At 46.4% G+C, this 15,051-nt stretch overlaps 1 protein-coding gene across 2 annotated transcripts in view; it reads left to right on the forward strand.

Moving 5' to 3' along the window:
- ITGA9 (integrin subunit alpha 9) overlaps positions 1-15,051 on the forward strand; it is a 337,293-nt gene that overhangs the window by 36,007 nt on the left and 286,235 nt on the right. For both annotated transcript variants that reach the window (XM_041733738.1, XM_041733739.1), the window contains exons 5-7: positions 1,820-1,887; positions 11,300-11,429; positions 14,324-14,409. In XM_041733738.1, coding sequence (XP_041589672.1) covers positions 1,820-1,887; positions 11,300-11,429; positions 14,324-14,409 — 284 coding nt within the window. The remainder of the gene's footprint in view (positions 1-1,819; positions 1,888-11,299; positions 11,430-14,323; positions 14,410-15,051) is intronic.

Raw genomic sequence — 15,051 nt, forward strand, 5'->3', positions numbered from 1 at the left:
TACAGAATTCTTATTCATGTCATAAATTTATGAGGCCTAAACTGGTGTGTCCTGCACTGTAGCTTCCTTCAGCTGGTGGGGTCTGAATTTTCTTTGTTTCATTTGCTTGAGAGTTACAGTTGAGTATTTAACCTCTCAAGTCAGTGGGGGTGGATATGCTTTTTTGCCAGACCTTCCAAATTTAATATAACTGTTTGTTCAGTTTGGGACATTTTGATCCTTCTTGCCATTATGCTATTTGATGTAGGTTTATTATTAATTTTTATTATTTCTTGCTATCAGACAGTTTGATGCACGATCTCTTTATGACTTTGCACAAGCCCCACTCCCAGCCCGGGTGCAAGATTTTGCAGAGAACAGGCGAGTTCCATCGTCCCTAGGTTGCTTTCTGGCAAGGCCTGAGTTCTTGTAATAACAGGACAAGGCGGGAGGAACTGATTTAGCCCTTGCAGGGAAGAGGAGTAACTCAATTGACATTCCGTTGTAATTTAGCAGTCGGTTAATGGCCACTTACTGGAAAATGTTACCAGGCTTTGTGGTGAGTGTTGTTAGAAACTGAGTTACTCTGTATATTTCCCTAGGGTCCCCTAGAGAAGCTCGGGGCTGCAGGAAGTGGCATTGTGTTGCAATCACAGCTTCATTGTTCCTTCATATTATTTATTTTGTTTCAAAATTAAGTATATTGCCTTTAATGGTACCAGACACTTGCCAAGAGCACAGAGGTGACATGGGGGGATCACTGGGTTATTTTGTTGGGTCGCCCGGGGCCTGCAGGTGCTGAGGGACAGCCATGAGCCCGTGTCTGGCAATGCAATTAATTTGAGTCATCTGACTGAACGTCCCTCTGTCTCTATGTCTTTACCCATGTAATTATTTCAGCTGGCTGGTCACGTCCTTGGTTTTGTGTGATCACTCACTCCGTAGATCCTTTGATAGGCCATAGGGGTGAACTAAGGTGAATCTAGGCTTTGCCATTTACTAGCTCTGTGACGTTGGGTGATTCACCTAACCTCTCTGAGCCTCACGGTTTTACCTATTAACGGATAGCAATATGGGTTCCCAGGGAGAAGGGATTGATGACATGGCATGCGTGGATGTAGCTAATCATTCTTCCTTCCAACTTAAAAATAAAACAGTGACACCGAATGCTCCTTTGTCGGGTCAGAGTGTTGGGAACTGTGAGGACATGAACTTAACCATTTGTGTTTATCTTGACCTGGAGAGATTGCCCCTTTTACGGAAGATGGAGGTGTTAGCATGTTGCATACACCGTGGGGGATAGTGTAACCCAGTCCAGGAGCAGGTGTTGTGGGGGCCCATCTCCCTGGGGCCCCAGGCTCCTCTGGCTGGTTTCTGCTCTGATGGCAGAAACCCTCCTGCCTCCAGCCCTGTGGAGTGTGGTGTTGGGAGGCGAGGTTATCTTCCAGGAGACTCCACACAGGGATGGCCACATCATGCCCTTTCTGGGTCATGGTTTCGGCTCCTTTTCCTACTGAGGCTCTCCATCCTTTCTGAAGTAAATGAAATAATCGTCACCAGCCTCCCACTTAATGACCACGGCTGCCGCTCCCCTTTCCCCACATGTGTGGAGGAAGTCGGCCGGGGCACTTGGCAGCCTCACGGCCTGATGGCACCAGAGCCTGGATTTTTGAGGTCTGGTGGATTCCCGAGACTTGCCTTCCGCGCCCCGGTCTGGAAGGTGTCCCTGGGCCCAGCCCGCGGCGGCGCACGGGGAGGTGGCCAGCGCCCGCGGCTCCTACACACGACTGGCACACACTGACGAGGCTGTGGTTTGCTTCTTCCCTTCCCTGCCCTCCAGAGTATAAGAAGAAGTACGGCGAGGAACACGGCTCCTGCCAGGCTGGGATAGCAGGCTTCTTCACTGAGGTGGGTGTCGGCCTCCGGCCTTCTGCTCCCTTGCTGCTGCTCATTTCCTGGCTGTGGTCTCGGTAGCTTCTTGAGCTGGGCCTGCTGATGCCCCCGCACACTTGAGCTGTGAGTGGGGGTGGATTCTGATCCCCGGATGTGATATCCAGGGAAGGTTTTTTTTTTAATGATTAATTTATTTTTTATTGGTGTTCAATTTGCCAACATATAGAATAACACCCAGTGCTCATCCCGTCAAGTGCCCCCCTCAGTGCCCGTCACCCATTCACCCCCACCCTTTGCCCTCCTCCCCTTCCACCACCCCTAGTTCGTTTCCCAGAGTTAGGAGTCTTCATGTTCTGTCTCTCCAGGGAAGGTTATTGACATTGGTGGGCACCTGCTGGCCAGAGGCCCCTGGGGGGAGAATGGGTGGGCTCATTTGGAGGATGCACCTCTTTGGACAGTTTCTCTAAAGAGTCTTCTTGACCCTGAGACCCATGGAAGGAACTGATTCAAGAGGGTGCAGGCGAGAGGGTGCTCAGTCACCTTTGTGTCTCACTGCTGGCAGTGAGGAGGATATATTAAGCATCACCTCCTACCATCCTTCCTTCCTAGGTGGAGAAATGTTATGGTTTTATACATAACTCAGCCAGCCCCTTCCCCACATTCCAAAGGACTGTGGACTTGAATACTTCTGTACCTGTGCAGTCATACCACGATCTTTGGTTGGTGGTACAACATTAGGGACTGTTCTTAAGTGATGCTTACCTACTGTGAGTTCACTCTTCACATCAACCCCTGATTTCTCAAGTTGCCTTCTGTGTACAAAGCTCCATGTCAGGTCCTATAAGTGGCTTTGGCATCCATGTAGTTGGCTCAGGCCCTTCAAAAAAGTACTTTTTATTTCTGATTCACCTGCAATCCTATTATTTTAACCTCCTAAGCATATCCCAAATGTGACAGCTTTAATTCCCCACCACCATCATCCTTCTGGAAAAGCCATTGTCATCACCTGGAGATATATATTCTGGTCTCGAACTGATCTACCTGCATTTGTTTTGTTTCATTTTGTGTCTTTTTTTTTTTTTTTTTTTTGCTTTTGTAATAAAATACACATAACATGAAATTGACCATTTTGACCATTTGGAGGCAAACAATCCAGTGATATTTAGTACATTCATAGTGTTGTGCAACCACAGCCTCTCTAGCTTGAGAACATTCCCGTCACCTCCATGTGCATCTGTTCTCTACCCCCACCCTGTGTTTTCTGCACACCAGCCTGAGGAATCTTTCAAAATCAAACCCTATCATTCTGACTCTGTGGCTTCCCATCACATGGTAGATTAAAATCCAAACTCTGTGTCTTGGCTCATGGGCCTGGCTTTCTGACATTCTCTCTCTTCCTCTTGCTCCAGGATAGCAGAGAGCTGCGGGAGGGGACACCCACCGGTGTCCAGAGCTTTCTGATCTGAAGCAAAGCTGCCTACCTTGACTTCTGTTACTGCTATTTAAATTCAGAAAATAGCAATGCAGCATTGAATTCACAAAGCAACGTGGAAAGGGTAGAAAAGTCAGAAATGCTGTCTTTCACTCTCAGACCAATAAATACGAGATGCTTCTTTCTATTCCTGCAGTCTGCACCCTCTAATTCTTACTATATCCATTCGCTGTCACTTTTGTAAGATCCTTATGACCATCTACACAGAATTCCATGGGAGGCCTGGTGGATGGTGCCACCCATTGTCCTCACTGCTCAGGCCCAAAAGAACAAGATTCCTCTCTTATTTTCTCTCCTGCATCCAAACCATCAGGGAATCCCACTTCCTGTGCTCCCCAATCCTATCCCAGAGGCTTCCATTTCTCTCTATCTCTGCTGCCACCTGCAAACCTAGGGCACCACTGCAGGACCCTCCTAATTTCCTGCTCCCACCCTGCCTCGAGGCAGCCTCTTCCCACGCAACTGCCACAACTACCTCCTAGAAATGAGAAAAATATTGTGGTGCTCCTTTGCCCAGAACCTTTTGTATCCCCCTCATACTTACAATAAGATCCAGACTCCTCTACATGGTTGCCCAGGTCTTCCTACCCTTCCTGCCTTACCCGTTATCTGGCCTCCTGGTCTCTCTGCCTCCAGCCTCAGACAGTTGGGACTTATGCTGGAACATACCAGATTCACTGGCAGCATTGGGCTGGAGGTCCCCCCACATGGCATTTTCGTGCACAAGTTCACACTTCTGCAGAAGAGAAATGTGGTAGAGGACTCCAAAGCTATTCAAACTTTGAATTTGGGTACATTCTGAAAAATTGTACTCCAGAAGTGTTTGCCAGCTAACAGCCACCCCCCACATTGCTGTGTCATTGATCCTACAGTCTCTCACCAGTATCTGTTTTTGTCATAATGAAAAGGTACCTCATTTTGCTTTAATCTCCCTTTATCTGAGTATTAATGTAGTTTAGTATTCTTCAAATGTTAGCCATTTGTATTTTTCTAGAAATTGGCTGTTTTTGTTCTTGGTTCATTGTTCTGTTCTTTTTTTCTTTTTTTTTTTTTTAAGATATTTATTTATTTATTTGATAGACAGAGGTAGCAAGAAGGGGACCCCAGGATCATGACCTGAGCTGAAGACAGATACTTAACCAACTGAGCCACCCAGGCACCCCGTTTTTTTCTTTTTTTTGATTAACTGATTTTTAGAAACTTGTAAGATAGTTTCAACACTAATCTCTCATCTCTTATATGTATTGTAAATTTTTTTTTACCAGTCCAAGTTTGCTTATGGTGTCTTTATAGTACTGCCATCACACATTCATGTTTGTCAAATGTATCAATCATTTTCTCTCTGGATTCTGGACTTCTCAGAAAGGTCATCCCTCCCCTAAGAATACGAAATATCCACCTATATTTTCTTATAGTTTTATAGGTTTTCTTATAGTTTTATAGTATAGGTATACTTTTATAGGTTTTTAAAGAAAGATTTATCTCTTTAGTACATCTTGGGTTTCTTTCTGCAAACATTATATGGTAGAAACAAACTCCATTATTTTCCTAAATGTGTAGGTGATTATTTTCTCCTCCCCATTGATTTGAAATACCATCCTGCCATATGCCAGGCTCATACTCTTCTTCCATCTGTATGCACATTTAGGTTTTTTAACTTCTGTGGCTGTCACTTCTCTGGTAGGGTCTAGCAAAGTCTGACTCAGCCCAGGAGGCAAGAGGGTACCACTCTAAGTCCACAAGCAGGTGATGGACACCATGGATGGCAGTGCTGAGAGGGAGAGGTTGTATGGGCTCCTGTGCCCAGAACTTTAAAAGTGGGAGGCCCTGGGGGGAGGCTGTGATGTGGTCTAGCTACAAAACAACAGGGCAGGAAGAAAAAATGCTCAGGGGAATTGGAGACTATTAAGACAGTATCAGTGGGCTGGGTTACTAGAGGCCTGTGGGTTGGAGGAAGTAGGTTGTGAGCCAGGGTTCTAGAAAACAGGGGGGCCCCAGTAGCAAAAAGGCCGTCTAGAGAAGAATCACTGGGGGAGGTAAACGAATGGGCCTGCTTTCAACACGTGCAGTGTGAGGTGATAGATGGGACACTTAGAGGTGTTTTAATTTTTTTTTATTATTATTTTAAAAATATTTTATTTAGAGCAGCCCGGGTTGCTCAGTGGTTTAGCACCGCCTTCAGCCCAGGGCGTGATCTTGGAGACCCGAGATCGAGTCCCATATCGGGCTCTCTGCATGGAGCCTGCTTCTCCCTCTGCCTGTGTCTCTGCCTCTCTCTCTCTCTCTCTCTCTCTCTTTCTCTCTCTCTTTCTGTGTCTCTCATGAATAAATAAATAAAATCTTTAAAAATATATATTTTATTTAAATTCAATTTGTTAACATATAGTATAACACCCAGTGCTCATCTCATCATGTGTCATAGGTGTTTTTAGAAGATGTTTGGATATAGGGACCAGAACCCCACCTGAGTTGGAAACTCTGATTTGGTCATTGCTAGTACCTCTTTGAGGGGACTGGGTGTGCTCAGCATGGAGTTGGGGTGGGGTGGGGAGAGGGCTCCTCCTTTCAACAGTGGGAGGAGAAAAAGTAGACTGCAGAAATGAGAACTCATCAGAGATGTTGTTGAAGAGCTAAAGGAGAGAAGGAGCTCCCAGGGAGGAGGTGTCATTGGGGCTGGGTGGAAGGGGTGTTGGTGGGAGGAGCAGAAGGGGCAGGGGTGAAGGAGAATCCAGGTGGCTGTGCAATCTCCAGGTGACCAGAGGAACAAGAGGACCTATTAGAACTCCAGGCTCTGGGAGCCATGGAACCTCAGCATGTGCTGGCTGAACAAAGAGCAGTGGGACAGTCGTGGTACACAGATGGGGGGTTGTGAGGCCAGCAAGTGGGAGGCTCAGTCCTTTGACCCAGCCACTGCCTCCTGGCTCCCCTGGGCTTTGGCCTTCTGAAACAAGAGGTCTTTGAACTCGCTGTCTCTCGTTTCTGGAACTTCAGGTACTGGAGACTGAACAGGAAATGTGTTTGCAGGGGTCAGGCAACACTTCTCCACTCCCATGCCCTCCTGGTGACCTCATTACTTGGGCTTGCTTTGGCTGTGGGCTGGCGGTCCCTGCACAGGGCAGGCAGCTACCTTTCCAGCTGGATGTGTCTCTGTGGCCTTTCGGACATGGCCATGTGGCCCTGAGTACTCTGGCCCCAGGTGCCTGCCTGCCCTGAAGGTCGTGACCTAGGGGTTACCAAAGCTGTTTGAGCTACAGATGCCATGTAAGCTTTTGCCTGTCACTGAGGGTAAAGGAGAGCTTCCTGGGAACTTTATTTTTGTAGCCTAGGAGGATAGAGACAGTTGTGCGTAGCAAGAGAAGACAGAGCACCCTGCCAGCTTTGGAGCACTAATGTGGGAGCCCGGGGCGCAGACTTCTGCTGTAGATACCAAGTGCCCCTCTGCCCCCGCTGCTATGCTGCCTTGCAGGGGCATACAGAGAGAAGTCCAAGGCTCACCAGACACACCCACACACCTCTGTACTTACGGAGATTCTGCTAGTAAATGCACCTTGGGAAAAGGCCTGTACTGTTCAGGGAAGGGGTTCCACACGTGAGTTAGGCAGTGTGGCCTTTGGCTTGCAGAGAAGTTTGTGTTCCTCTGTGCCATCTGCATTGGGTGGTAGCTAATAAGTATTCGTGCCACTTCCTGACCCTTGTGAACAGCATCAAAAAGATGTAGGCGTCATCCCTAGTGAATGGGAAAATCAACTACAGGGAGTTCCTGGAACTCCCCACCCCTTGGCCCCAGCCGTGCAGGTCTCAGGTCATCTAGTTTGAACCAAGGGAGGAGTCTGAGCACAAAGAGGAGAAGGAAGACAGACAAAAGCTTTGGTTGGAGGTTTTTGAGGAGATAGATTACCTTGTCTTGTTCTCTTTGCAATGTTTGAGAGACTGGGTGCGGGGATATGTTAGATGTACAGCTCTCAATTTTTATGCTGGATTGATTTAAGTCATCAGAAAACACTGTCTACTGCCTAGTATCCCAGAGAGCCTTTTGTGTCTCTGGCACTGCTCAGGATTTTGGCGTATGAAGAGCTGCGGATAGAAAAAGCTCTACATATGGTGTGTACCACTGGTATGGAGACTATTGATTATCATGTTCTTCCATGCCCTATGCTTTTAGACACCCCATTCCAAATGCCTTTCTGAGCTCAAGTCCAAGGAAAAAGTCCTTTGTCTAATGTCCCTTCTTTTTTTAAAAAATTTTATTTATTCAAGACACACATAGACAGAGGCACAGGCAGAGGGAAAAAAGCAGGCTTCCTGCAGGGAGCCTGATGTGGCTCGATCCCAGGACCCTGGGATCTTGATCTGAGCCAAAGGCAGGTGCTCAACCACAGAGCCACCCAGGTGCTCCTGTCTAATGTCCCTTCTAGAACTAGTATAGCCCCTTACACAGAACAGATGAGTGTAGGGGACAGGAGTGAATGAATGCACTCCCCACCTGTGTTTTTTTAGTGATGAGCTGTGAGTGCAGCAAGTGATATGTTTTTATAAAACAGCGATATGCCTCAGAGTGTCTAGTTTCTCACCTGCTCCCTTGGAGGTGGATGGGACGTCAGAATCTGAATGCAGCATTCCTCCACAGCCATTCCTGGGCTCCACCTTCCTCGATCACCAGGAACATGCCATTCAGGCAGGATCTGGTGGCTTCTCTTCTGGCTGTGCTCACACTCTACTGTTTAAATTTCTTTCTAAATGGACCACGGCACACATGGCATTCAGAACATTGTCCCAGTGCCACCATGGTCATACGCTTGCTCTCCTGCCCAGGTGCTCTTTCTTCTTTCTTTTCTTTAGATGGCTCTGGCTTTTTCAGACGTTTGCTCTGTGGGAATTCAGTGTGATTTTATGAATTGTCATTAGAAACTCAGAGTCCTTGTAGCAAGATGTAGCTTTCAGGGACTTGTCGGAAAGCAGCAGCTTCTGACAGTGAGGCCAGCTCTGCAGAGAGGGGTCAGCCTGAAAGGATGTTTCTGAAACAGAACGGTGTGGCTCAGCAGTTGAGCATCTACCTTCGGCTCAGGGCATGATCCCAGGATCCCGGATTGAGTCCCACATTGGGCTCCTTGCGGGAAGCCTGCTTCTCCCTCTGCCTGTGTCTGCCTCTCTCTGTGTGTCTCTCAGGAATGAATAAATAAAATCTTAAAAAAAAAATGTTAAAAACCATGGGGACTCTAAGGGCCAAGGGCGAGGTGGGTATGTTTTGTCACTGAGAGTCCTTGATGACATTGCGGTGTCTAGTGTCTACTCTCTGCCTGGCCTGCACCTTTGGGGTTTTTGTACAACTGAGAGGTTTCCCCTAAAATTGTCTTTATTTGGACCCTTTTGGATACAACTTTTTCTAAAATATTTTGTATGTTTCCGTGTTGCCTTACCCTGGGAATGTCATACAAAAGGACTTTATTGATCTGTCAGCTTTTCTACAAAATTATAGGTGCTTAATATTATGGAATGCAAAATTAGTGATTTTGTTATGAAAATAATTTATAGTGTTTCTTATTGCAACATAGGTACTTTGGGAAATATAGATAATCAAAAGAAGGGATTCCCTGTTGGGGAAGGAAGGAATGAAAGCTTCAGCCAGGGTCACCCAGGGGGTTCAGGGAGGCAGTGGACACCTACCCTCAGTACAGCTTACACACAGCCTGTGCTCCATTTTTAACACATTGTGTGTTTTCTGAGGTGACTTCCTGTCAGCATTTAATCGTTGTTCTATAACTTTGTAAAACACAAATTTTGGGGATGAGAGACAGGGAGAGACACAGAGAAAGAGACAGAGTGATAGAAGAAGGGAGGGCAGAGGAGGGATCCCTGTAATCCTGTTACACAGTGGGGAAAAAACCATAAACATTCAGGGCTAATCCTTCTGGTCTTTGTTTCATGTCTGTCTGTCTGTACATGCTTCCTCCCCACCTTTTATAAAATGCCATCGTAGTATGCATATTGTTTGGCCTCTCCTCATTAACTCAGCACTTTGCTGCCCTGTCTCAGTGCTGTTAAGCAACAGCAGTTTTACTGCTGCAGGATTCTGTTGAATGGGCGTACCATGATTTAGAATGCCAGCTGTTAGACGGTTAGATCATTTCTAGCTTCCTTTAGCACAGTGACAATGCCTCTCCTTGTGGATGAATCCACATAGGGATCCACGCTGACTTCCTTAGGTAGTTGCATCATTTGGAAGCACTTAGAATTCTCATCAGGATTGCTCATGGGATAGGTCTATAGCACAGACCTGCTCTCGACCCCGTTGAGGGTACAGGGCCATTTGCCCCTAACGCAAATGCTGGAGACTGCCATGTCTTGTATTTCTGAGTCTTTTTTTTAAAAAATTATTTATTTTATTTATTCTTTTTAAATTTATTTTTAAAAATTCATTCATTTTAGAGAGAGAGAGCGCATGCGTGTGAGCATGGAAACGAATGAGGGGGGCAGAGGAAGGGAATTTCAAGCAGACTCCCCACTGACACAGATTCCCAACACAGGGCTCAATGAGATCCTGATCTGAGCCAAAACCAAGAGTAGGACGCCTAAGTGACTGAGCCCCCTGGATGTCCCTCTGGGCCTGTTTTCTTTGTTTTTTTTTTTTTTGTTTGTTTGTTTTTAATTAGAGACACACAGAGAGAGGCAGAGACATAGGCAGAGAGAGAAACAGGCTCCCTATGGGGAGCCCAATTTGGCACTTGATTCTAGGATCCCGAGATCATGACTTGAGCCTAAGGCAAGATGATCAACTGCTGAGCCACCCAGATGCCTCTCTCTGGGCCTGGTTTTTTTTTTTTTAAATTTTTTATTTATTTGTGATAGTCACAGAGCGAGAGGCAGAGACATAGGCAGAGGGAGAGGGAGAAGCAGGCTCCATGCACCGGGAGCCCGACGTGGGACTCGATCCTGGGTCTCCAGGATCACGCCCTGGGCCGAAGGCAAGCTTCAAACCGCTGTGCCACCCAGGGATCCCATCTGGGCCTGTTTTTAAGAGCAGTGCTGTCTTTTGCTGCCAGGGGTCTCTGTCCTCTTCTTTTTTTTTTTTTTTTAATTATTTTTTATTGGTGTTCAATTTACCAACATACAGAAAAACACCCAGTGCTCATCCCGTCAAGTGTCCACCTCAGTGCCGGTCACCCATTCCCCTCCAACACCCGCCCTCCTCCCCTTCCACCACCCCTAGTTCGTTTCCCCAAGTTAGGAGTCTTTATGTTCTGTCTCCCTTCCTGATATTTCCCAACATTTCTTTTCCCTTCCTTTATATTCCCTTTCACTATTATTTATATTCCCAAATGATCTGTCCTCTTCTTTAGTGCTCCTCTCTGCTCTCTTGATTTCATTATGAGGTTGCCAGGGGCCACAGTGTCCCAAAAGCAAGCTTTAGAGCCATCCCTGAGAAGAATGTCCTGAGTGAGGACTGGGGACGATTTCCTTGGAGTGTTGGTACCCGTTTTTTTTGTTTTGTTTTGTTTTGTTTTGTTTTTTGCAAAGATGCTTCTTATCTTTGTTTTCTCCTTGCTCTGTAGGAAGCAGGTGGGGTTGGGGACCAGGAGGGAGGTGGTATCTTTTCACGAGCACTGTTTCCCGGAATTCTGTGATTTAGGACAATGTGCGATGTTTGTCATTTCCTTGTCTGATCCTGGTGTAAAGGTGAGGAAGTACATGTGAGCTTATCCATGGGTAGCAGAGGGGTCTGGTACGTTATCCTTGTCTTTACTCCCAATGACCTTGTGTATGTGATGGATTCCATCATGCCAGGGAATCTGGTGAAGTACTTTTCATGGCTCAGCCAAATAAAGTCCTTGGTGTGAAGTGTCTTTGCATTGGATGCAGCTGTGGTTCTTATTATATCACCTGCTCCCTTCCTCAGCATCCTTCCTGTTTATTTACCTTTGCGTCTATCTTTTGTAGGAGCTGGTGGTGATGGGTGCCCCAGGCTCATTTTATTGGGCCGGGACAGTCAAAGTGCTGAACCTTACAGACAACACCTATTTCAAACTGAACGATGAAGTGATCATGAACAGGCGGTACACTTACCTGGGTGAGTAACTCAGGGATGTGACAGATAAGGAGGGGGAATGGGAAAAATTTTCACCTGGCTCGCCAACTATGGCTGTATGGTAGAAAGAAGAGTTTTTTGGCTTTTACATTTATTGTTCTAATTAGGTGGGCTCTTAGCGAGGGTACCTTACATGGAGCCCTTCACCCAGCAGGTAGAGAACAAAGGAGGGGTCTGGATTAAAAACTGTGGTGTAATCACAGAGCTGACAGTGGAACCTCCAGGGAAGCAAACATTTTCATTTCTTATTTGAGCAATTACTCAAGTTCAGATACAAAATGAGTGCAGTGGAATCCTGGTTTCCCTTGACAGTTGCTTGGCTGTGGCCTCTGCTTCCTGGTCACACCACTGGTTGCAAATAGAAATAGTAAGGACGAGAAATTAGCATGACAGATGGCAGCGTGATGTTGAAGGTTAATTGCAGGCTCAGGAAAATTTCTCTTATTTTCTCAACCCTTTCAACCTTCTAGAAAGAAAATAGACACAACAGCCACCAGGCAAGCATGACAGTGTACCTATTGAGGGACAGAGATAGCCTGTCTTTGCTTGTGGACCTGAAGATTTTGTGTGGCTCATTTCCTTAGTACCTGTTCTAAATGCTATAGTTCTGGATACTATTTTGTTTCATTCCTGAAACAACCTTATGAGGCAACTATCATTACCTGCATTTTAGAGGTAAAGAAACTGAGGCATATAGAAGTCTATAACTTGAAAAGGTCACATGGCTTGTAAATAGCAGAGTGGGGGCTTAAACCTGCGGTTTCCAAACCTGAAGCTGCCTGCCATATGTGTGCTGTGGAGACAGCGTTGACCTCTGGTGTCAGCTGGGAGCACCTCAGAGGCGCAGAGCGGGCCTGACATTTCCAGGACCTGCTACAGAGCCCAGTGCACAGCAGGGAGACCTGACACGTGTCTAGAAGGCAGCCCAGAACCTGGTTTGGGTATGGCTTTAGGGTTCAGAGTAAGTCCTTTGAACCTGTGGGACCCGTGGCTTCTTGCTCTGTACCAGAGACCTTTACTGCTGCAGGGCTTCCAAGGGTCACTTAAGGCTTTGAGATCACTCAGTACTCTTAGGTAATGTGGTCAGGCCACAGGGTCCATAAGAATTGACCACAATATGGTGTCATCACAAAATCCAAACAGCTTGTGATCACAGCATTAAGATTGAAGGCAAAGACAAGGTTTGGGGAATATATGGCCACCCATATGGGTTTCTGCTGGCTAAAGGAGAACTTTTAGCCTGCCCGCAAGCCTGTCTCAGAAAGCAGGAGACATTTAGACTAAGCTCAGACAGCTTTGACCTTTGTTTCTAGATTGCTTTTGCATCCAGATTCTTTCCTCATCTATTTACCCACTCACCTATTGCCTTCTCCCAGGAGGGAAGATGGCACAGTGGTTAACAGCAGAGGCTTTGGAGACACACAGATTGGATTTGAATCTTTTTTTTTTTTTTTTAAGATTTTTAAATTTACTCATTAAGGACTGAGAGAGAGGCAGAGACACAGGCAGAGGGAGAGGCAAGCTCCCTACGGGGAGCTCAATGCAGGGCTTGATCCCAGGACTCCTGGATCACAACCTGAGCCAAAGGCTCAACCACTGAGCCACCCAGGCATCCCAATTGGATTTGAATCTTGCATTGTTATCTAGGGCATGTTACTTGACCATGTTTAGTTTCAGTTCCTACATCTATAAAGTGGAAGAAATAATCAGGCCTTCTTTGTAGAATTGTGAGATTAAAATTTGCTGGCATCCAAAATCACACGTCTGAATGTTCACAGAAGTTTTGTTCATAGTAATGCTGGGATTGTTGGGAACAGCCCAGCCAGATGCCCAGCAGGAGAATAAAGATGTTCTGTACTCTTCATACAGTAGACTACTGCTCAACAATAAAAAGGAATGGCTGCTATTATACTCAGCATGGATGAATGTCACAGGTGTTAGGTAGAGTGAAGTTCTAGGATAAGTAAACATAATATATAGTGATAGAGGGCAGCCTGGGTGGCTCAGCGGTTTAGCGCTGCCTTCAGCCCAGCACAGAATCCTGGAGACTCGACATTGAGTCCCACGTCAGGCTCCCTGCATGGAGCCTGCTTCTCCCTCTGCCTGTGTTTCTGCCTCTCTCTCTCTGTCTCTCATGAATAAATAAATAAAATCTTTAAAAAAATATACATATATAGTGATAGAAAAAGAGTAGTGGCTGCCTGTAGCAGAGCATTGACTTGAGATGGTAGGAGGGAACCTTCTAGTTTGGGGTCTGTGCCTAAATTCACTCTGGGTGGTGATCACATGGCTGTGTACATTTGGACACTTTGAGTTCTATACTTCAGATGTATACACTTGACCATATAAAAATTATATCTCAAAAAGAAAAACATAAAGTATTTAGCACAGTACCTGCTTTCTTTTTTAAAGATTTTATTTATTTATTTGGCAAAGAGAGAGAGAGCACACAAGCAGGGGGAGCAGCAGGCAGAGGGAGAGGGAGAAGTAGACTCCCCCAAAGAGCAGGGAGCTTGATGTGGGGCTCGACCCCAGGACCCTGAGATCATGACCTGAGCTGAAGGCAGGCACTTAACCCACTGAGCCACTCCCCACTGAGTACTATACTCCCCAGTATAGTACCTGTTTTAAAGAGGACTCCCAGAAAACACTCTTTCCTGCCCTGATGTTTTTGTGAACCTGACTTTTTGTGAGATGAGCCATTTCAGGGTGAGAAGACTGATAGAAAGATCCATTTGTTCCCTGGGAGGTTATGTTCCAAGAATAGCTGGGTCACAGGTGTCCAGGGAAGGGATGCTTGAGACCCTTTTTCCTCTGATGGGTCTTTTTTTCTCTGCCCTCTCACTCTCTTCTCGGTGAACACCCCTTCCTTACAGGCTATGCAGTAACTGCCGGCTCCTTCTCTCGCCCGTTCACCACCGATGTGGTAGGAGGTGCTCCACAGGATGAAGGCATTGGGAAGGTGAGGAGTAAAGTCTGGAATAGCATGGAGTCAGACACGAGGGGGGGAGCATGGTGCCCCTGGTATAGAGGTTTGTCACTTATTTGATGTGAACATTCTGCTAGGTGGCTGGCAGGTAAATGAAGCCATGAGGAGTCTCCCATCAGCCTCTGACCACTTTTGAGAGCATACCCTGAAAGCTTAATCAGAGAGTGAATGCTGCTCACTGTTCTCATCTCAGTGCATTTGGCAGCTCACTCTGCGTGTGATGTTATTAAGACTGACCATTGGCATCATGGCGTCCTCCAAAGGAATGGTATCCAGCACTGGCCAGGCTCCACTCTGTCAGGCCTTCCCCAATTTTGACTTTGATGTAACAGAATCAGGTCTAGTCCCAAGTATCTTTGGGACTTTACTTATCTTGAGGCCTAGAGGATCATATTTATTTTCCCAGTGTTTTAGAGCCAAGACTGGTTCAGTCCAAAGGCTGAACTGGAAATATGTGGCATCAGTTCTCCTAAAGGATCTTCCCAGGGTATGGGAAAGACCCCATGGATCCAGGGCTTTCTGGAATTGTGGCCTCTATGGGTCCAAGAGCATGAAGAACTATGCTTGCCAGTTCTTTAGCTCCAAAACATGGGAAATCTAGATTGAGTAGGTCTA

This window comes from Vulpes lagopus, chromosome 19 (assembly GCF_018345385.1).
Source record: "Vulpes lagopus strain Blue_001 chromosome 19, ASM1834538v1, whole genome shotgun sequence".
Lineage (NCBI taxonomy): Eukaryota > Metazoa > Chordata > Mammalia > Carnivora > Canidae > Vulpes > Vulpes lagopus.